This window comes from Sander lucioperca, chromosome 15 (assembly GCF_008315115.2).
Source record: "Sander lucioperca isolate FBNREF2018 chromosome 15, SLUC_FBN_1.2, whole genome shotgun sequence".
NCBI lineage: Eukaryota > Metazoa > Chordata > Actinopteri > Perciformes > Percidae > Sander > Sander lucioperca.
Window position 1 is genome coordinate 27,866,811 of NC_050187.1, and position 23,404 is coordinate 27,890,214.

At 39.2% G+C, this 23,404-nt stretch overlaps 2 protein-coding genes across 12 annotated transcripts in view; one reads left to right on the forward strand and one right to left on the reverse strand.

Moving 5' to 3' along the window:
* LOC116061752 (mitogen-activated protein kinase kinase kinase kinase 3) overlaps positions 1-5,196 on the forward strand; it is a 53,115-nt gene extending 47,919 nt beyond the window's left edge. For 10 of the 11 annotated variants that reach the window (XM_035991972.1, XM_035991971.1, XM_035991974.1 and 7 more), the window contains one exon: positions 663-5,196. In XM_035991972.1, coding sequence (XP_035847865.1) covers positions 663-750 — 88 coding nt within the window. In that variant the 3' untranslated portion in view covers positions 751-5,196. The remainder of the gene's footprint in view (positions 1-662) is intronic. The other variant, XR_004895157.1, reaches the window with a different exon arrangement.
* A 1,100-nt stretch (positions 5,197-6,296) lies between these two features.
* Positions 6,297-21,275, reverse strand: arhgef33 (Rho guanine nucleotide exchange factor (GEF) 33). Its single transcript, XM_031316104.2, has 17 exons — positions 20,804-21,275; positions 18,267-18,310; positions 16,619-16,783; positions 15,718-15,833; positions 14,556-14,641; positions 14,269-14,391; positions 13,365-13,491; positions 12,263-12,395; positions 10,546-10,653; positions 10,111-10,203; positions 9,683-9,831; positions 9,484-9,573; positions 9,176-9,354; positions 7,933-8,390; positions 7,609-7,833; positions 7,317-7,459; positions 6,297-7,187 (listed from the first exon to the last, which is right to left on the reverse strand). Exons 1-17 carry the CDS (start codon positions 20,853-20,855, stop codon positions 7,058-7,060), a joined length of 2,421 nt encoding a protein of 806 aa, XP_031171964.1. The 5' UTR covers positions 20,856-21,275; the 3' UTR covers positions 6,297-7,057.
* Positions 21,276-23,404: the final 2,129 nt, after the last annotated feature.

Consider the following 23,404-nt stretch of genomic DNA (forward strand, 5'->3'; position numbering starts at 1 on the left):
CTTTAAGGCTGTGTGAGAGGAAGAGAGAGTGTGTCTGAGGAAATTCAGCAAGGTTTTGGGGGATTTTACCTGTTCAGTCATGACAGCATAGACACCAAAATCATTTGTCTGGCCTGACGCTGCAGGCTAAGACTATTTTAAACTGATAGTAAGACAGTAGCAATATCTCAAAATTGGACAGTGAGATGTTGTAGTAGCTCTTTAGTCAAATACTGTGCATCTGGTTTTGTGTCAGGGATTGGTAAAACCTGCACAAAATAATACCAAGAACTACCTTTGTAGGGAATGGATAATTGTTGGTGTTTATTGTCTCATTACTGAGCAGCTGAGTCCCTTTTGAGTTCCGATGTTATGATGGGTGAAAAGTGTACTTTGTGAAGGGTTTAGTGTCCGAGCAAGTCATCTCCCTCTGCTGCCTTTTTCCAAATAACAGGGCTTTTACAGGCTTGGACCATATCCTGTGTGGGTTTCTGGCTGTCTCTACATATTGCTACAATACATCCTGGGTCTTTACAATGTCTTCTTATTTTACTCAGTGTTGTATTTATTTTTTGCCAGAAGCAGACTGGGCTGTTCTTTTATCTGGGATTTGAAGGTGAAATAAAGACTGATTCGTGTTTTGAAACTAAACTGGATGTCGTGTGTGTGTGTTTGTCTTGCAGGGTGGTGGTGCTGGAGAGCAGGCCTACAGACAACCCTACAGCCCACAGCAACCTCTACATCCTGGCAGGCCATGAAAACAGCTACTGACACACACACACACACACACACACACACACACACAGACCCACACATGAACACACTCTCTAAACAGCCTACGGGAGACACACTCAGCCCAACCTATCTGCTAACCCAGCCAACCTCCTCTGTAACTGGGAGATGAGCTGTTCATGAGTGCAGATGTCGATCCCCAGTTGCAGACGTTTAAAAATGCACCGCAGTTACAGTTACATGTGTATTAGTTAAGTGTGTTGTAGTAGGGCAGCGGGTAGCGGAGCTGTTTCTGACAGGGCGAGGGTTAAAACTGCTGGTCTGAGGCCAGTTTAGGTTGAGATAGCCGAGGGAGTCTGCACCTCAGTCGAGCGACTTCAACCAAGAATCCTTCCTGATACCATCCCACCTTTTCCCTTCATACTGCACACTGGGGAAACCGCATCCAACACAGAAGTCTGACATCAACACTACTTCTACTACTAGTTCTACACATACTACTACTACTACTGCTACTTGCGCTAAAGCTTCAACAGAAGAGCCATCTTGCACAGAAAACCTTTCTCTCCTTCATCGTCCTTTCTCCCTCTTTCCTTTCCTCCCTCTTTTTACTACACCTTTATTTATTGTGGCATGATGTAACTTTAACAACCAGGATGGCTTTCCTGTTTTATTTGTTTGTTTTTTTTTTTAAAAAGGATTTAAAAAAAAAAAAAAAAAAAAAAAAAAGAGAGAGAGAAAACAGACTAAAAAGCTTTGCCACCTCTGCTAGCATTGAATTCCAATATCCCGTCACAACACCACACAAGTGCTTAATTGACCTCTATTTAATTGTTGTAAATATAAATGTAGTATTTTTTTGACAGAGACGAACACTAAAAAGACTGGTCATGTAGATAGGCGTGTGTATAGTTGCTCTGTACAACCGTGGAGACAAACGGAGAGAAAGACAGGCGTGGAGGAGGAGTGACGGGGCAGTAAATTCACTTCCTAGTTCCCCGATCCTGTGACGAGGGTCCGGAAGCAAAGACCCCCGCAGTCTCCTCAGGTGGACAGCTTTAGCAATCTGATATTACTCTAATAATCTGGAGCTCAGGATTGAACTGAGCAAACACAGGAAGCAGCGCTGATTGGTCATTTTCATGTTGCATCTGTCACCTGCGACACTTCCTGCTCGTTTGCACCATAGCGACAGTCGTCGGGGCAACGGCCGTTACAAATACTGCTCATTTAAGTTTATTTCTTTTGTTTTGACATCCTCCCTTTGATTTTTTTTAACGCTGTTTTAATCAAAAAGCTTTTTGTTATTTTGCTATTTTTTTTATTTTTTATCGAACCACTGGTGTTACAAATTTGCACAGAGAAAAAGGTATTTGATAAACAAATGTGATGTCATTATAATATATGACCGTGTGTGTATGCACAGTATGTGTGTGTGTGTATGTGTGTGTGTGTAGACGTAGAATATGCACATACAAGTGCGTCATGTACAGATCTGGTCTTAAACACGTGACAGTTGTGTTTCCGCCCGAGGCCACTTGAAAAGAGCACCAACAGATATTAAAAACCAATAAAAAAAAAAGCTGAATTTACACAGAAGGACACATCATTTATATTTATTCAGTAGACCTGGGATATATATTCACCGTAAGCCATCATTTCTAGCATTGAATTGAACTGTGGAATTCCACAGGGGTAGAGTTTGCCCCATATAAAAGTGCAAGGAGCTGTTCTATTAAAACAATTACATACAATGGTTTAATATATTTCACTATGAATAATCTGGAACAGTTTGAATAATGAGTGGCAGAAAACCCTTCCCATATGATACTCCAAAGAGGATAAGACAAACGCTACAAATTGTTTTAAAATTCTGCTTGAAACAGATCTATCAAGCATGGACACATTAACTGTACAGAGTAAAATAAAGAGCTAAAGGCCAGAGCCTAGCACTAGCCTCTACTTGGCAGGAAATTGAACTTCTGTGTAAGTCCAAATGTTGTGTTCCTTTTAGTCATATTTGGAGAAGTTTTTAACTTTGGCCTTCATTGCTGTGACTTTTTTAAAGGCCGGCATCTGTATAAGAGATCACTACATGCATGTAGATGTGCACTCTGTGGTGTGTAGGAGAGTCTACATGTGGCTGTACACTACCAGTCTTTACAAGCTGTGACACTAGAGGTTGCTTCAGAGGAACTCACTAACTGAGACAACATCGCTAAACCTGAGATCTTAAAGAGCTGAAACGTTTGGATTCATCTTTCAAGTGCGTCACTTTCTAGGAGTCAGTTTCTCATTCATTTCTTCATTTTCTCCATAGAAACACAGGTATAAGCTTATAAGTAAACCAACCAGCTACCAAATATACAGTATCTATCCAAACAAAAACAACATGTGTAAAATAAAATTAAAAGTTACTGAACTGCTAACATCAAAGCTGAAATCCAATTGACAAAATGGCAACGGCAACAATTACAAAGTTTTAAAATGTTCTACCTACGGAGTAAATGTAAGATTTATTAATGGAGGACAACATTTCAGCTCTTTTTAGATGTGTCACTGAATGTTACTAAGGTGGTTTTAAAAGAGACACGTCGCCATGTTGGGGGACAATTTAAGAAAAGAATGTAAAATCTTTTTGTAAAAGCTTTCCTTCCACTGCTCAGAAAGTCATAATCTCAAACTTTTTTTTGTCACTTTACCAACATGGCAGCATGTCCCTCCTCCAAACGTTAATTGACAAGATTCACACCCTACACACTATTTTACTATGCTTTCATTGGGTTTAAACAGATCCTCTCACTGGATTCCAGCTCCTGCTGCTTTATTGCACTGTTGTGGCGAAGTAGCTAAAACAAGGATAGTCTAGTGAAGTGTATAGAGCTTGAATCCACTGTGAGGATATCAATTATTTGTGTACTTTCTTTTTTTTTGTATTGCCTGTGCACACTTTTCTTGTATAAAATGCCCACAGTGTTGCTTTGCACCTAGAAAACAAATGTCAGAAATATGAATCATATAAGACTTGAAGATAGCACACTTAATTGCCATGTATTGAGTTTGGAGTGGAAAATGTATTCCCTGATGTTGTGCCCTTCGTAGAACTCACTACCCCAGATGAGCGACTTAGCCACGATTGTGCTAAAATATGTGCTTCTAGCCAACACCCATTAATAGAAACGTGTCATAGATTGAGTGCTGCAACCCAGTTTTATTCACAGTCAGATTATTTAACAAAACTATTTTCTTATTCTTCTTTTTATAATTTGTTCATTCAGTGTCAAAAACATGGGAGTACTACCCAGCATACTCAATAGGCTCGCATTGACATTGCCAATCATTAATTAATCAATTTTCATATTTATGCTCAATTCAGTTGATTTGATTGATGCCTTTCTTCCTCACCGGTTCATCATAGTTTTTGGGAAAAAATGTATCACACATTCATTTACATTAGGGATCGGTTGATGTCAAACATATATTTTACATTTTTAAATGTAATGCCAAAATATGTTGAAATGAACATTTTTATGGCCAAGTTTAGATAGTCTACCTCATATGTCCTAGATAGAAAAAAAAATAAAAATATATATATATATGTCTGATTCAAAAAGACAGCCATCCAGAGTATAAAGTTAATGGTAAACAAAACATCTTCTCTAAAACTCTTATTAAAATATCTTTGTTCTCTCAGTTGACGTATGTAAATGATCAGAAGATGAGAAATTAATACAATTTACTAAAATGCACACAAGACAAAATGAATGAGAGATTCCACTGAAAACGACTTACAGCTTCTTTTTTAAGGTTTTCTCTCTTTCCTGAAATATCCAATTCCTTTTTAATTATAATATCTCAAGCCTAAGTTAAAACTCATCCTGTATCATACAGTAGCTGTGGGATTGAATGATGCTGCCGTGGCTTCTGATTTTGCTGTCATAGACATAAGCTTAATCTATGTATATTCCCCTGAAGCAGATGCCAACATCCATTCCATTGTGCTGAACTGTTAAAAAGACAGTTTTGTTTTATGAGCTCAACTACTCCTGGGTCAAATGATGTGGGAAAGTAATTTAAAGGGATTGTTTAAAGATGATGTAGACACGTGATATGTTCATGTCTTGAATGTTAATGAAAGATAAGTAAATTGGCATTTGGTTATTTATGGCTCTCATAGTGTCCGTGTGGTAAACCCCATCTATCTGGTGCTCCGAGCAGATTAAAGTAAACACAGATGAGTTATTTGCAAAAGCTGTTTGATCCTCCCAATATAAAACACAACACAGTAAGCCTCCTCTGTTCTGTCGCTTTTACATCACCTTTGTCTTTTGTTTTCATAATGCAATGCACACGTTATAAAATGTATATAGTGTAAAATAAAAATGGGTTTGTTTTACATACTGTATAATTGCCTATATTTTGTTTCAGAAGTGTAACAGATTTATGAGATGACAGGTTAACACATTAAAAAGAAGGAACTCAAAACATTTGGGGTCTTGTGCTGTTTATTTTTGACGGACAGAAGAGTTTAAGACAAGTCGACACGTCACAGTGGGAAAAGCACAAATTTAGAAGTTCATGATGGCTGAATCATGGTTAGCTGCTTTGCTTTCAGGGTTTTGTACATTCTGGCTCATTGTCACACTCACTGTCATGGCTAACTGGGACACTTGAATTGAACAGATATTACATACATATTATTAGTAACACGTTTGCTTTTGTCTACTAAAAAGGGTGTTTTTCTCTAAGAGCACTAGTCCACCAGGTAAAAAAGTGATGCTTTTATTTAGAGCTGTTTAATTACTGATCTTCATTTTAGAGCTAAAAAGGGCCAATTCCAAAATAAACATACACAATTGCATTGATGTGTACCTGATTCCAGGTCCAATTTATATCAGTTGCAAAGCTGCATTTCCAGGTCAACCTGCACCATCTATAGGCAAGAAAACTAATTCATGGCAATTTTTTCTGTAGTTGAGGCTTCATAAGTTACATTTTAAGCATGCATGATGATTATTTCTTCAAACAGTGATACTTACTGTAAGCTCCCTTCTCTAATGGTCAAGGAAAGAGCCTATTGTGCACAAGTTCATATCTTAAGAAAGTATAATAATAAAAAAAGAATAATTCAAAAGCAGATTTTTGGTGCTTTATAACCACAAGCTAATTTTGTTTTACTGTTGAATATTTAATATCAACTAAAGGATAGTGTGACACGATAATGTTCCCTCTTTCTTTTATTTGAGCTAACAGATTCTTGCTTGCAAGTGGCAGAAGTTGGCACTTCTAACAAGGACCAAACAGCTGGTCCTTGTGAAGAATCTGCAGCCTGCTGAATGTGAGTGAGTGATTGAGTGTTTAAAATGATTTAAATGTTTTGTAAGTGGGGGTTAAAAAAAACCTACAGAATCAAATTAAGTGTTAACGGTGAAAGACTGGAACTTTTAATCAATTCATCTGCTGATACCTAGAATAATAGCCTATTTATAACAACATGTATGTCCAAGTTAAGTCCATTTTAAAAGGAAAAGGAACCAGCTGAGCAACATAATGCATTTTCAGTGTGGACCTTTTATTGAACAATTTCAGGTAGACATTTGTACTGAAGAAATAGGTGTCAGAGCCGGTTAAGGGGTGAAATAGTCAAATTTAGGAATAGCAATCATATTTAGAGTGCTATTCTCCCACAATGACAGATAAATGGGGAACCATCTGTCAAATCAAACTTTAAACACTTCAAAAGAGGCTCTATATTAGGTTTGCACAGATTTGAAAGTTGGGGTAGAAATGATACACCTTGGGGAAAAAAGGGGAAAAAAAGGAGTTTGTTCTCTGAAAATTTGGAAAACTGAAGGTAGAGCAGAGCTATTTACAGTATAGGGATGGATTGTGTCAAACTATGCCCTCTAGTGGACACATTTGTGACCACATCTTCATTAACAAAAAGTCTAATTTGGTCTGCATAGTCACATTTAATCTAAACTGACTCAAAACACATGTAATCTAAGGACCTTATCCTCCTGTGTCATCTTGGTGTGGGCAAGCATTACTATACTCGTACTATTACAAAGACTAAAACCTTCATTACTGTTTTGTTGATAAATGGCGTCCACAGCAATGTCAAATGCTTTCCCTCAGTATAAAGGCCAGGGGCAGGATTTTGTCTTTCAAATAAAACTTACATTTATATTTGGAAATGATAAAAGGAAAAGTTGCTTAGCTAAATGGCTTACACATGTACAGCATTTATATAGCAGTTGTAAATGTAAAACAACCTCAGTTTGTATCTTAAACTTGTATGTATTACACTTTCTAATTGATCAGTCTGTGTGTGATAGAGTGGTGTTCATACAGCTGTGCCACGGTTTATCTCCAGCTGTACCAGTTTGGGATTTTTCCCCGGTGTCTCGTGTTCACCGTTGTTTTGGTTTTCTGGTGTTTTCTCACCTCCCTTCTCTTTCTTCTCATCACTGCTCCTGTTGGAAAGAAAGCACATAGGTCAGTTTGATTCCTTCACGTCAGAGTGTCCATGTACCTCCCTCTTTTCACAATCACTCAAAACAGCTACAGTATCAAGCCATTCCTGTGCTCATTTCCATTCTTACTTCTTCTTGAAGAGTTTCTTGAACGAGCTCCTGAAGCCTCCTTTGTCCTGCTTCCGACTCCTCTCGCTGAATGGGGTGTGGTTATTCTCCTCTGTCCCGCCTCTCCATTTTGACTCATCCCCCCATGATTGGAACCCGGAATCCTGGTGGGGTTAAACACAACAATAGATTTATTTCAATTATGGTTTGATTACATTTGGTACCATTCATTCTGTGCTCAATGTTCAACTGACAGACGGACAGCTTTCAGGTAAAGACATATTGATTTGTTGCCATATTTGCTGAAACCCACAATGCTGAGCAGCCCATGAAGATCATCACTGTGCTTGTTGATATCCACTCTGTTCCCCAAGGGGCTGTGGACCTTACGGGATGGGGTGGGACACCCCTTGCTGCCCTTACTGCCCTGGCGCTCCAGCTTGGCATGGCTGCCCAGTCCCAACCTTTTGGGGTGGTCTGATAGAGGACCACCATCCAGACCACTCACTGTGTTGTCCATCTGCAGACCGTTCAGTGACTAGACAGCAGAGAAAAGATACTTGATTTTTACACATTTAAGAATCATTTTACTGTAGAATCTTTATCTCTACGTACATATAAGCACATACATGCTCACCTTGCTTTTACGCTGGCTGGCCTGAAGAGGACGATGCTGATTGCGGCGCATCATTACAGCTTCATCTGGAGATACACATCCTCGCTTGGGCAGTTTGTAACCATTCCCATGGCTTCCACCATTGCCAAAGACATCTCGGGTTGTTGACACATTGGCTGCCATTGCGTGATGTGATGCTGAAGGGGCTTTGGGGCACCTCACAAAAGCAATGTCAATAGAGGAATCTGAAGAGGCAGAGGAACAGCGGTCGAACATGGAGACATCATGAAAGGAACTTCTGTCCTCTTCATAGAGGCTCTCCATCCCTGGAGGGTCTGGAGGGAGAAGGAACTCTCCAAGGGCATCGGCCAAAGCGGAGCCTGGTTGAACCTGACGGACGTCTGCAGGTCTGGAGGGCAGATGATTCTGGCATGACATGGACCTCTCAGATGCTTCACTCTTTGGGATACTGCCAAGACCTGAAAGCCAAAGGTTGGTTCACTGGTTGACCGATGGGGCAATTGCCCCAAAACATGGGTTAGGGTTAAGAGTTGCATATCGGTTTCTGCCAAATCCGTATATTGGGATACATAAAGCGACATGAAAAACCTAAACAAAATAATTACAAACAGGTCTACAAAGACCAGGGTGCCAAGATGCTGAGTGTACCCTGTCTTGTTGACCCAAGACATTGAGGCCTGTGTCTTGGACTTAAGGGATTGATGGATTTTAGTCAGCATTTGCCAGAAAATGTTTGATTTCACATGGGGTTAGACTTTGGCATAAGACTTTTTAAAAGTCTACTCTTCTCCTATTTCTTGTCACTGGGCAACACGATGTAATGCCTTGGCAGGTCTTTCATTACCAGGGTAGACCAGGGTTAAACCCCTGTGTTGGCAAGCAGTCACCCTGTTGTGTTTTTAAGCAAGAGACGTAATTTATACCAACTCCAGGTATGCTACTTAAAAGGTTCAGTATGCTTGAGAAGAAGTGTTGTCTGAACATGTCTAAAGGTATGTGTTTATGCCTGTCCCAAATGGCCATATTTGGTTGATAGACGAAAAACCTGTAGTCATAGAGAGACACAATAAATCAGCTCCTTGAAGTGGGCATGTGTGTTCGATTGTGAGTTTCACAGTGATAAAAAAGATATGTGTCAGAAGCTGACAATCTGACAAGCACTTAATTTGAATCACAAGCCTACCAAATAAAACACCCAGCATGCCTGGAAAAATTATAATTAGAAGTTTCTGTGACTACAGACCTGTTGGTTTGTGGCTCCGTGAGTCCAGCTCGGGGCTGAAGAAGTGGATCTGGGAGGGCCACTCTGTGTCGTAACAATGAGTTTCGGGTTCCTGGTCGCGATCCCAATCCTGGAAATGATGAGACTGGATCTGCTCCAGGAGACGCTGCTTGCTCCGCTTCACCTGGTTGACATGTTCTCTTTGAGGAATAGATGATTCATATAAGAGGATTCATCAACCTTTTTAACAGCAAAACACTGATAAACCCACTGTATGTTACCTGCCTAGCAACAAATAGGAAGGTAGTTAAGAATGTAAAAATACTCACAATGTGGCACTGTTGCAAGGGTACGGTGAGCCAATGTTGTTAGCTGGAATCCCACTTTCTACTGTCTTTAACAGCTGTTTCATGGTAGACCTGCAGTGCAGATCCCCTTATTTTGTTAGGTTCAAACAGTGGGAATATGTCTTGTTTAACCTCTTACCTTTAAGCATGTTTGCTATTTTTTTGTAGAGTGGTAACTGACCTCTTCACCTCATTGCGGTTGTGCAGCAGAAGCTCCTGGTTGTGCTGGAGGAGGTGGTGGTACTGAGCCGTGAAGGACCTGAACTGCTGGATGCACACCAGCAGCAGGTAGTAGTCTGGGTGCTCTGCGTGTGTCTGCCTTAGCAGCCTCTGCACAAACACAGATATACAACTTACTTATTTATGTTCACACATCTTTGAGCAGAAGTTGTCTTCAGATTCATCAGCATCAATGAGATATTAAATAGTCATAGTTTTCTGTTTCCACTCCATGATCATGTTTCTATCTTCATGCATTAATATTTGTTGTTCAATTAACTTTTTCAATATAAAGTGCGTGGCGTTTTCGTTACATGTATGACATGTGCTTTATAATGTTTGAGTTTAAATTGACAGTGTATGGCATTTTAAAGTGTGCCTTAACCCAACCTGTAGCAGGAGCAGGTACTCAGGGATCCTCTGAACTGGCTGAAGGAGCAGAGTGTGGAGGGAGGGTTTGGATTCATCACCCGTTATTTCACTCTGATAGAAGCACCGTGCAACCAATCAGGATGGAAGAACAAAACCAGTTAGTACAGCAGGTATAAGCAATGTGTCTTTATTCAGCTGTATCTGTAGCTATGGTACACAAACAGGACTTGATATTAACGTTTTGGGTTACCAGCCAAAGTGGCTTCTACATATTTAAGTTAGAGCCACTGAAGCATTTCTGAGTGGTTTTGGAATAACAGGGATGCTGGTGTTGGTATTTTAGGTTTCAACATATTCTGAATTACCATACTGTCATGTAATGCTTTTCATGTCATATCATGGCCTATCACATCACTTCCTGTCCTGATCTCATCATGTCTCCTTTTGTGTTACCTCCAGGAAGGCAGAAGATTTCATTGAGGTGGAGGCAAGCATGGTGACGACTGACAGACATTCTGGAAGCTCCTTCAGGTAGGACACATAAAAGTCCAAGAAGTCACTCTGTAGGAGGACAGAAAGACGAAGTAGAGAGAGATGTTAGGCCATGTCAGGCACCCCCCAAGTAGTTAGGAGAGAGGGGGGGGGGGGGGGCACACCACTCCACTAGGTCTGTGCTGCACTTCCACTGGCCACCCTCCATTTTCCAAGCCAAGAAACCATACCAGCGCAATCTATCATTTTCAGGCCTTCCTCTAATCCACATGAAATATAAGCACATATAACAAACTAAATGAAGGGAATTTTAAGTAAAAAACTATTTAAAAAGGAAACCTATTACAAAAGTCCAATAACTGTATAAAGACATTTGTTTCATGTAATAATATTTTGATAAATTTGTAATTAGGATTCCTTTTCTTTTATTCTTTTTATTTCTTTCCTGCAGTTTTTCTTCCTTAAGCTCTCCAGCTATCAGTGAGCGAGGACCCATAATGCATTGTAAACATGCCTTTATTTTTTCTAAATAGGTAGGTGTTCCTACCAATTACTTCATTTCCTCCCATTCACTCAGAGCCAATTAGCCACACATTGGCTTTAATAGACTCATCAGCTTCAGTGTATTGTGTCTGCTTTTGGCTTTCAGCAGGGGTTTGGCTGCCACTAGCAGCCTCCTAATATAACAAAACAGTTTTTCTTTTTTTATTTTTGATTCTTAAAGTCCACACATCCCTGGAACATTTACATTTTTAAACTTTGTGGCGAATTGAATTCCCAATTTTGTCTGAGAGGAAGTTCCCTCAAATGAAAATGGAAATCCTGTGCACTCAAATGTTTTTTTTTTATAGAAATAACCTTTTTTATATACAAATCGGAACATTACCATCACCATTCAGTGTCGATAGAATACCTGTGTGTGTGTGTGTGTGTGTGTGTGTGTGTGTGTGTGGGGAGGGGGGGGGGGGGGTCAAGTCTTTCAAATAATTGTAATTTTGTCAGCTAAGGATTAGTATCAGTAATTGTGTACAGTGGTAACAAGAATCACTGCTGTTTCTGTACTACATCTGTTCTCCAACTTTCAACATGGCTCTGCTGGAATTTGACATTTCTTTTAATGTTCGTCATGGCTGCCAAAGTGATTCAGATTCATTATAAACAGCCAGTCACAGTCACAAGACCAAGACCCCTCCGCATTAAATAGCCTGGAACAGCACTGTGCATTGTGAGTAGGAGGTCTTTGATTTACAAGCAAATAATCTGGAGGTCCACATCTTTTGTAGATATATCCTACTTTTCTAGAGATTTTCATGTTTGGTTATTGTTGCTGGTTAAACTTTGTGGTCATTTTGGAGGCTGTGGTTTGGGGTAGTTGTGTTGTATCAAATTGCATTATACCAAATGATTCCTTAATATACTTTGTCAACAGTGATTCAATTATTTCAAAAAGAAGTGAACAAGTGCAAAGAAGTGAAGCAATCTGTTGCACAAGCTACTCAGCCTGGACTGTATACAGACATTGGAGCAGCAACCCGAGCTAGCACAAGCATCTTTATGGGCTACTGTCTTGTAAAGCAACTTCATTTTGACCTTACAAATTGTTCAAACAAATGGTGAAAGTTGGTAAAATACACATAAAAATTACTCTCTATATTCAAAATTTGAATTTGTGGTTTACCTCTTTGCTGGTAAGCCTCATAAACACATCTCCCATGATGCCTTGCCACTGGCTCTTGAGCACACGCTCCTGGAGAGTATGGAGGAGCTCAAGGTGCTGCTGGATCAGAAACCTCAGAGTGCTGGGAAACGGACTAAAGACAGCGAGAAAGTGAGAAGAGGGTACACAGAGAAAACTTTCTTTGTTGCAACAACAAAAAACAAGAGAAGGCACAAACTGATAAAATAAGAATGAAACATGTTCTTGTCTTACAGAAAAATGACATGTGAAGCCAACATGTGAAAATGGTTTTAATGCACGTTTTTGTAAAATTTCATTCATTTCTTCGAAATGTGAATATTGTTTCAGCTCCCAGAACCAGCCCATATACGGAAGTAATTGCAAACATCCTTCATGTTTGACCTTTTATGTAATATACTGAACTTTGTGACAATTATTGTGCCATCTTATGTGACAAACATCTGGCAGCAGGTAAATCAGATTAAAACAAATGCAATCCTTAGGACCCAGTTCAGCATTTGCACCTTTTCATTGGCGCTTTTAGTCATTGGGAACACGTGTGCTGAAGCTGAAGCAGTGATTACATTAGCAAGCTGTGTAGAGTCTTTTCTAAAAGAGTATCCTCTCTGTCTCACTGGTGTTTATAACTTGATTTTATTTAATTAGTTTATTTCCTGTTATCCCCTCACTGTAAGCTCTGAAATTAGATTGGTAGCCACTCCTGGAATAGATGTATGAGTGTTGATCTATGTGTGTTTATGTGGATTAGTTAGTTAGTGATAGACAAATATAGAAATCACTGTAATCTGTGATATTTATTAAGTTTATGGCTCACAATATAGAGAGATATTTTCGACATCAGATAAGGTTGGCGATGTCTGGGTCATTCTGCGTTTCCAAAGGTTGTGTGTGCACCTTCTTATATGTACTTATTGTTTAAGTGAGACCTGTCTACAGAGAAAAAGTATTAAATTAGCTCCATTTTTAGTATTGGTTCATTTGAATTAGGTGTGTTTTGGATGTCCAAGTAAGATTTTGAGAAATTGACCCTTTTAGTCAAACTGAATTCGGTTGTCTTTGTGTGTCCGCACTGCAGGCTTACCGTTTGTCTTTGGAGGTGAGAGCTTCTGATCCATTAAAGGAGATGTTGGCCTTCAGTAACAGAGACAGGTGGGACACATAAATTCTCTCTGACTCCAGCAACTCGAGAGCGACTCTCTGTCTCTTATCTGCACACACACACAGACATAATATAAGACTAAAACTATATATTTTGCCATATGTACTTAAACATCTGTTCAAGTCAAGCGAAAAGTTTGACATTTTGGAAAATACACTTCCAGTACACTTCATCTGACTTATATCTGTCCGTTCAATTTGAGGCTGGAGCCAGGAGACAGTTAGCTTAGCTTAGCATAAAGACTGGAAACAAAGGAAAACAGCTAGCCTGGCTCTGTCCAAAGACATAAAAATCCACCTACCAGTGGCTCTAAAGTTAATTAAATAACACATAGCTTGCGTGTTTAATCCGTACAAAAACAAAGTTTAAAAATGACAGTTCGTGCTGTTATGGTTAGGCTACTATTTCTTGAGCGGGTGTAGTGACTTCCTGGAGCCTACTCTAGTTGCCTGGCAAACTTAAGGTGACAAGAAAACTTCAAGAACAAGATATTATGTTAAGTATAAGAATATTAGTGAGCTTTAGATTTCCCCCTGTTTCTAGTATGTATGCTAAGCTAAGCTAACTGGCTGCTGGCTGTAGCCTTACATTTAATGGACACACATGAAAGTGATATTGACCTTCTCGTCTGGTCGCTGGGCGAGACAGCGAGAAAGTGTATTTCCCAAAATGTCAAATTATTTATTTAATGAATGGGCATGTATTGTGTGTGTAGTGGGATTACTGAGCAAACTGTGAGTAGTAGTAGTAGTGACTCGTGGTGGTAAGTGGTAATGGAAGTGCAGTGGTACTATTATCATTAGTTGCATTAACACATATTTCTTACTGTTTTCAGTTTGGCTGTTGGCGGTCTCTGTGTCGTCTCTGCTGTTCTTCCTCTCTCCCCGCGCTGGAGATCGGGGCGGACAACCTCTCTGCTGCTGCTGAGCCTCCTGTTCAGAGGTAGAGGCTGCAACACACACACACACACACACACACACACACACACACACACACATATGCATAAATGTGAGTGAATGGCTTTTATAAATCTGTTGTTTAATTTTCTTCACTTATGCTTCTTCCCTTATAGTTTAGTGGATAGACGTGAATGACATTCACACATAGACTCACTCTGTGTGGATGTGGTGCTCCTCTGTGGTGAGCTACTATTTGGCAGACTGGAAAAGAAGTGTTGAATAACACTGAGGTCTGGCTGGCTGGGAGCCAAGTAAAAGAAGATTAAAAACAACTTATTTAACAAGTTACACATCATAGTTCAGCTCAACCGCACTGTGATGTCATTAGTAGGCATTCTAGAGGTCTACACATACTGTATATACATCATAAACTTAGCACAAAAAGTAAGGAAATTTGTGTTTGGTAGATTATTTCTCTGTCAATAAATCTTATACCGTTGGAAAGCCTGTTTAGTTCCCTTTCAAATGGTGCCCCATTTGTAAGGAACATGCATTTGTGGGATGAGCAGCAGCACTGAGTATGTGGGTTGCGCCCATGAAAAATTCTCTGCCAGTGCCAAACAGCTTATTCTGCCATTGACTTGTTTGGTGTTTGGAGGATTGGATGATTGAAGTTTGAAGAAACAAGACATATTGGCAATTGAACAATGTATTAATTTCTCAAACAGGAGCCTGAGTAGCATGTTGAAGAACCATACACAGCCACAACAGCCTGGCACCTCCTCCTCATGCTGGTCACCAGCCTGGTCACACATTGCTGTGGGATGGCATCCCATTCTTCAACCAGCAGTCCTGACCTCAACCCCATTGAACACTTGTGGGATCAGCTTGGGCTTGCTGTTCGTGCCAGAGTGACTAACACAACCACGTTGGCTGACTTGCGACAAATCATGTCTTGTTTCTTCAAACTTCAATCATCCAATCCACCAAACACCAAACGAGTCAATGGCAGAATAAGCTGATTGGCACTGACAGAGAAGATTTGGCAAAATGTTCATGGGCATAACCCACATACTCAGCTCATCCCACAAATGCATATTCCTTACAAATCGGGCACCATTTGAAAGGGAACTAAACAGGCTTTCCAACGGTATAAGATTTATTGCCAAAAAGCATTGTTACCAAAGAGAAATAATCTACCAAAAACAAATTTCCTTACTTTTTGTGCTAAATTTATATACATCAAAACAGCAGATAAGTGAGAAGAGTGCAATAGTGTGACATTAAATGGGATTCTAATGTATTTTTGTGGATGAAACAAATTTGTGTATATCTACAGTACATCCCTTTTTACGTATGTTCCTATGTTGCCCTACCTTTGTGGAACAGAGATGATATCGTTTTCTGACTGAAACAGTTCTATCCTCTTCTGCACCTCCCTCTGTCTGCTCGACACATCCTTTATGTGGAGCAATGCCACATTGAGCTCATCCTGCAAGCAGATTATACAAAGGAACTGCATTAGTGTCAAGACTGAAAGTGCCAGTGCTATATTTTACACTGTGTGCTGCCAGGTAGGATTTGGAGGGAAATCTGCTGGGCGCTGAGTGCACGAATAAAGAAGATAGCATTTTTCTTACAGACCAACTAGAGTTAAAGCACTATTACTAAAGCAGCTGGAAAAATCTCTTTCAACACAGAGAACTTCTTAAGTGAAGCCACAGACATAACAAATCGTTAAACAATGTGAGGATTTATGGGAAATGTATTCTAAATGTCACTAAAACTAAAGAAAATAGTTCTGTGCACCATCTGAGGTGTGGTAATCATAGTAAATATGAAACAACATACACATATACACATTTATTACACTGGCATGTGCGTGTATGTTCAACTTTAACAATCTTTCATTATATTCCACATAGCCATCAAAAAGAATACACCATGATGCATCGTGTGAAAGTAAAAAAATTCATGATGTTATGAATGAATCACCCTTTTGTGGGTTTATGAAGTTGGTGTGTTTGTGTCTGTGCAGATAAATGTAATGAACAGGAAATGGTAAATTCCACAGATCCTACAACATAGAAGATGTACATGCCTGTCAGTATTTCTGAAGTAAGTAGTCTGAAAGAGTTGCCTTCCTATCTAATAAATGAAATTAGTTTACAGTTCCAGTCAGATGTTCTGAATTATGTTACAGCGGCCTCTCCATCTCACCAAGAATAGACTCTGTGTATGTGCATGTGTTTTCACTGTGTAGTGGTATCTCAGCACCTTGAAAGTGTTGAGCAAGTTCTTGAGGCCCATGATCTTATCATCCACGTCAGTCTGATAGGCCTGGAGCTTCTCCTCCAGGCCATGGTCCCTCTGACGCAGCTCGTACAGTTCCGTCAAAGCAGCATGGAGCCCCACGCGCAGTTCAGCCACCAGGCCCTGCAGCTGCACCACAAGAAGCAAAGGAATACGTCATGTTTTTAGTGGTGTGTTTTATGTTGTCGAAGTATTTACTTGAGTTATTTTAAATTCCCTTATTTTCTTCATTTGTTTCGTTATTTTAAGGCCACAAGTCTTACAATCCTCTATTCTTATTCTTTATTTTATAAAGGACAACACACATTAATTAACATTTCTGTAAATGTGCCAGTGTTAGCCAGCCGGCTAATTTTCGACTGTAGTCCTTTGGCCAGATGATTTTAGATCAGAGCAACAGGAAACAGCAAGACATCAGTACAGGTTAAACTATACAGACAGAAGTCAACAAGACACCATACAGACAGCTAGAGCAACAAATAATAAGTGCACTATCAGGACTCCACTATGGGATGTTTACTTGTTTACAATGTTTCTGTTTCTCTACATTTATTCCAATATCTTTGTGCTGTTTATATTTCATCAGCTATTTCGATTTTAGTATTCTGCGGGAAGTTGTTTTCAGTGTTTGAGTGCGTTTTGTTCTCTTAACATCCACTTTTCTTTACTGTCTTTTAGGTCTACGAGTCTTGTTTTTCCATTAGTTTCTATCTTATTTTGGTTTTGGTGCATCTTCATTTGGGTCTTTTCAGACTTCTTTTATAGTAGAGAACATTTTCTTTCAGCAGCCTACATTCATCGCTTCATCATCTATGTCTTACATACTTATTCCTGCTTTTTTTAAACAAATGTTTACATCCTTTCTTAATTATATTATTTAAGTAGTGGATTCTTTATCAGCTTCCCCTTTTCTCTGCAGTTTTTCATTCATAGCTGATTGAATTCATTCAGCCGGCATAACTGAATCAGCTCATGGGAACATAACATGGGTTGAAGCAGCTCTCTCTCTCTCGTCCAGTCTTTCCACCTCTCTCTTGCTCGCTCTCTCTTGGTCATGTGAAAGGCATCAGGCAGCACAATGAATAGATCATCTGTCTGTTTGCCTTCTGCTCTCCTTCCTTTCTGATGCTATCAGTAGTCAACATGCTACGTCTTTATACTTTGGGTTGCAGATCTAAAGAGCCATTACAGTATGGATTTCTCATAAATCTTTATATCAATTACAAGTTTAGCTAACGTGGTTGGTTCCTTTGAAGAAGTGAGTAAGAGTGTACACAAATGTAAACGCTACAATGTTTAGAAGTTGACTTTAGTGGCCTCAGTGAGACTCATTCAGAACTCCATTTGAAAACAATATTTCATGTTTTGCAGCTTTTGTGAGTTATGATTAATGTAGAAAAGGTTCAAATGCATAAATGTTTAGTCCTGTGCTCCTGACAGATGGAGGGAAGGCTTGAATGACAAGAGAGTCATGGCAAAGTATTACCAGCCTTCAGTCAAAGTGAGTGGTAGCTTTGTCAACTCTGCTGATTGGTCGATGAAATTGGCCATTCACGTCATTGGCCATGAAAAGGTTTCTAAAGTTGTGTAGAAAAGAAGAGGTATTGATTACCTGAGCAATTTCTATGTTAGCTTCCTCCACATTTTCTTCTTTAACTAAAAGAAAGAAAAGAAAACCCAGTTAGGCACCGGCAGAGGCAACAGTTCACTTTGTGAAAGTGTTGATTGATTCCATCATATGATGACTTCATATTCACAAGTAGGCACACTGAAAAGGCACGAATGAATGACACATCCATACCTTAGATAAGAATGTGTAGAAAATGTAAGTTCACATTACGCTGGCTTGAATGTCATGAGAGAGATGTAAACTTCCACTGTGAACAATACACCTTACTGCTGTCACAGGAAATCCTTATTCATATAATTTAGTTTTGTATTTATTTATCAACACATTCATCAGAATTAAAGAATTATATACTCAGAACAGAGAACACAGTAGGGATGTTTGCAGCATTTTTATCTCACTCCAGTACCATTATCAATGCTTCCCAAAATTAAAATGACACTGATGATTTACCAGAAGCTGCCCTCCTCTAGTTTTCTGCTTGAGTAAAAACCTTTAATTTACTTTAACCTTTGATTTTCCATTAAATCCAACCTGTTGACTCTTACTATACATATTATAAAATGCTGTGTAAAGGCTGCAAAACACTGTTGATGCAATGGACTCTTTTCTTTGAGGTAAATGCATTTATTTAAAAACTTACAATTACAAGCACTTATGCCTTTTAACTCCCAGGAATACCTTTTACAAACTCTTGGTCCATGAGCCTTCTCAATTCTAACATATAGGCCTACATTCAAACAACAACCAAAGACACTGTGAATCATATGAATCATTAGACACAAAATTAAACAGAGTGACTATAAGAGAACGTTGTTCATATCTGTACTAAAAAGTCTCTGTGGTGAAGGGTGTGTGTCTGCATTTGATGTGTTTGAGGTAAAACAATTTGCACCAGGTTTCATGACAAAAAACTTATGCCACAGACGTCAGTAAGGTTTATGACCTGAAACGGCTACACATGCCTTTCCTTCTCAGAAAAGAGATTCATCAAACTACACGCAAGAACAAGCATCATTTATGTCTTTCACTCCTTTAAGTTGATCTTCCTGTGCCTCGGGGTAACTGTCAGTCTTTCCTATTTTCCTTGTAAATGGAACAGCTCCAGGAAGTGTCTTCTGATGAAATCACTGATTAGTCGTTGCAGCAGAACTTTGAAGGACATGTTTACAAATTAATTGGAGTGCTGAAAGAAAGTGCTGCACAAGGAAATTCCTTTTTATGATGGATTTTTCTTTTAAATGCAGTAAAGTTTGGGACAGTTAACTGGTTGTATAAAAGCACAAAGCTTGTGTTTGTTGTGGAAATGTCACAGATCGAGGCTGATGTCAACATTGCAGAGGGTCATCTGAAATACATACTAACATATATTATCATGCATAATTAACGAGGCCCGCAGGCACAATGTACCATATCTGTATTGAGTAACATTTCTTAACTGTGACAGAGCAACAACAAAAAAGAATATACAGGGTCCAACAATGTAGTCTTTCTGTCATAGGGTATGATAAATTTCCTCTGAAAACTTGGCTTAGTTGCTGCAGGCCAGAAAAAGTTGGCGTCAAGATGTCAACATTAAGCTATACTGTCCCAGAGTGACAGGCATAAAGACAAAAGTGGTAACCATTGGCAAACCAAGAGGATGTGCTTCTGTGATCGGAGCACTGATAGGAAAACACATGATGTTAAATTTATTTAAATTAATGTACAAACAACATTAAAACTAATAGTATAATATTATGCCATTATGCTATGGCACATTGTACATGGAATCCAGTAAACGCTATTGTGTGATGGGTTCGGGCACTCTTTAGTCTTTTCAAACACCCTTTTTTTTTGGCTTTTCTCCTGGAATAATGACGTTAAAAGTTTATTACAATATTGAATTATTTCCTACTAAAGCTAAATCAGCCGGGCCAATATTATTGGTCAATATTAGCCTATTGCTAATGTATTATCAGTGGAGTTTTTGTAACTATGAAATATTAATATTGTTATTGGCCCCCAAAATTCAGTGTTGGTCGGGCTCTATTTTTTACTACTTGTTTTGCCAGACTGCTGCTGCTCTTCTGCTCCATCTCTTAAAGTGAAAAGATGTGTTTTATGCTCTTTGCAGATGCAGATGTTATGATAAATAGCCTGGTAGCTTGTTGGATGAGGGACAATTGTTTTTTGTGTCAAAACATCTGCAATCAGATGAATTCTGTTGGGTTGTGGCATCATTCAACCAATGAAGCTTTCTTGGCCCAAACCTGTTGCATTTCAAATAATCCATAGCCATTGAAGAAAAGAAAAAAATGAACTTTTAAATTTCGAACTTTCTTTCTTTGGGCTGTTTTTCGGACAAAACAAACAATTTGAAGACGTCACCTTGGTATCTGAGAAGTTCTGATGTTGACATTTTATAAACTAAACAATGAATTGATTACTGAAAGATAGAATTAACACAGTGGCAGTAAAAAACTGAATTTTTCGTCCAAGTTTTTCAAGTTACAGCTCAAGTATTTTGACACCTGTTTTACCTTCTGACACACCTTCCGTCTGGCCTTCTGTTTCTGTTTTCCCATTCTCCATGCTTATGTATCCTGTCTGGTGTGGTCCAGTCTAGCTCACAGCTGTCCGGTTCTGAAGACTTTATCCAGCTCAAGATGACTTCAGTCCGCTCCTCTTAATTGTTCTTCTCTTCTGAACAACCTTATCCTTTGCTGTGATCACTCACTTTCTCTCTTCCCAAGCATGTGAGTCCTATGATTTCCCTTTCACACAAAAAGGTCCTTGTCTTTAGAGAGTATAGAGCGATAAAAGGGAAAGATCAGGAGGGGAGAGAGAGAGAGAGAGAGAGAGAAATTGTTCATCTGACAGCCACACACTGTCGCTAACTCATTAGATTTAAGGAGGCATGACTGGTTGCATGTATGGTTTACACAGCAGCACTAATCAGAATAAATACAGAACATACAGTTATTGCAGTGGATAAAAGTGAAACTAGCTTGCACTCCCCTGCTGTAGAAGTGGAGGATTTCACAGGAGTCCAGTTTGTAGCTGCAGTGTAGTTTACGTAGATGGATTTGGGAGCATGTGTTGGTAGATGTATCACTAGGACAAGTGAACTTCATGTGTTTTAAAACATGTTTCTTTTTTTCTCTTCCTTTACTAGATTCATTTATTTGACTTGCTCAGGCTGTAACATATTTGTATACCTAAGCTATGTGAGATCACAGGCAGGCAGAGCCACCATGACCAAACATACACAGTGAGTGTTTCTTGGCCATTGGACTCAGTGCAACAAGCTGTAATCTCAACATTCATCACCTTATAATGTTAGTGTGGCGAACATATTAGCAGCAGTTGCCTATTTCCACATATAGCACACACAGAGCAACATCACCATTTGGTGTTGTGTTTACGGCGACTTGATTAATGTAGGTCCAATACTCACTCTCTTTTAGCTCTCTTTGCTCTCATATCTGCACTGGAACCAGCACTGGAATTGTTGTTGGCAGACTGAGCCTATAGAAAATGTGTATTGTATTGGGATATACAATTTGTTTAATATGAAAACAAGTGAAATTAATAATGAATGTGATGTGTTTTATTTCCTATATTTCTAAGCAGATTTTCCATGCTGTATTCTGATTTCCATGCTGTAACCCCCCCACCCCCGACTGATTATTGGTCCCCTCTGTGCCACTCCACTTAAAAAATCCTGGAATCGCCCCTGCTGTCCACATGTGTAAACAGTAAGCATGTGTTAGACTGACAACCAATGTCCCATGGCTGCCAGAAGCCTGTTTGTCTCTACGTCCATGTCGGTACATCACTGTGCTGGAAGCCTATCTGTCTGCTCCTGTCAGTCGGTCTCTCTCGCTTCATATCTAAAGCATGTCTCTGTGTTTCCTCTGTCTTTCTGCATTGGAGAAATTAAACCCTGGAGACAAACAGCTGAGCTGCTCTTCATTTCAACAACAAACCTGTGTTTGAAGGTTACATCATTACCATCATCTGATTCTCTGGTTACATGTGAGTATGAACAAGGAGAATGTACTGTCCATTTTGTCTCTGTACAAAAAAACACAACAAAACTTGTCTGATTTATCAATAATTAAAATGGGGTTTAGAGAAAATGATGATTGTCCTCGCGGCCTAAACGTTCAAAACTGTTATTAAACCTATCTATTATTGTTGTTGTACAATTCTTTTATATTATTCTAACCATCTATAATGCTTTTTATCTTCTGTTTTAACATTTATTACAGCCTAATGTTGTAAGTGTGTATATTGTGTCATCATTTTACAGAGGGTCACAAGTTGCCTTTACCTGTGAAATATGCCTTGATTCATATCTTAACTTACACATGTTTAAATAACATGATGATCATCCTGTAAAGAATTGTTTCTCCACGCCCCTTTTCTACACAGGAACCTCTCCTGTAGTACAGGACCAGTAAGTGTAAGGAATCCGTGGCTGAACAGAGTATGCTGCATCTGTATTTTAAATAAAGGAGAAAGGGGTTGTAAAAACTTAAGCCTGCTACTCCTTTTTGCTATGCAGGTCTCAGCCTGAAGAAACAATACTCCAGTCTGTTATGCAAGGAATCAATTTCTTTGGCCTTTTCTTATGAAGACCATACGTATCATATTTGTTTTTCTAACACAAGGGTTACAGCACAAAATAGGAAAACCTCTGTCAGACAGTCATAATAAGAAAGCGGTTGCGTCCTTGGTTCTTGGTCTGAGTCCAATATAATTAAATAGAAACCAGTAACAATGAGTATCATCAGATGGTAGAAAGGACAGAACTCCTTCCTTTCTTTTTTGACAGCCATATGACAGCGTTTCAGTGTATAACCAATGTGGACAAAATATGACCTTTTATATAATGCAATTTACTATAACTAGACCACAGAGTTTTCTATAAGATAAGTAGGAGCCCCCTGTTATCAGCTGAGAAAAAAAATTGAATCCGTGCACTCAGTTTTGTAAACTGTGCCCACAGATTCACAATCCGTGCCATCGGTTTTGTAAAGGCCATACCACTCGGCAAAATACTATAGCCTACTATAACATATTATATTTGACATTCTCCCTATCCTGCCTGTAAAGGAAACGTTGTTTACTACTCC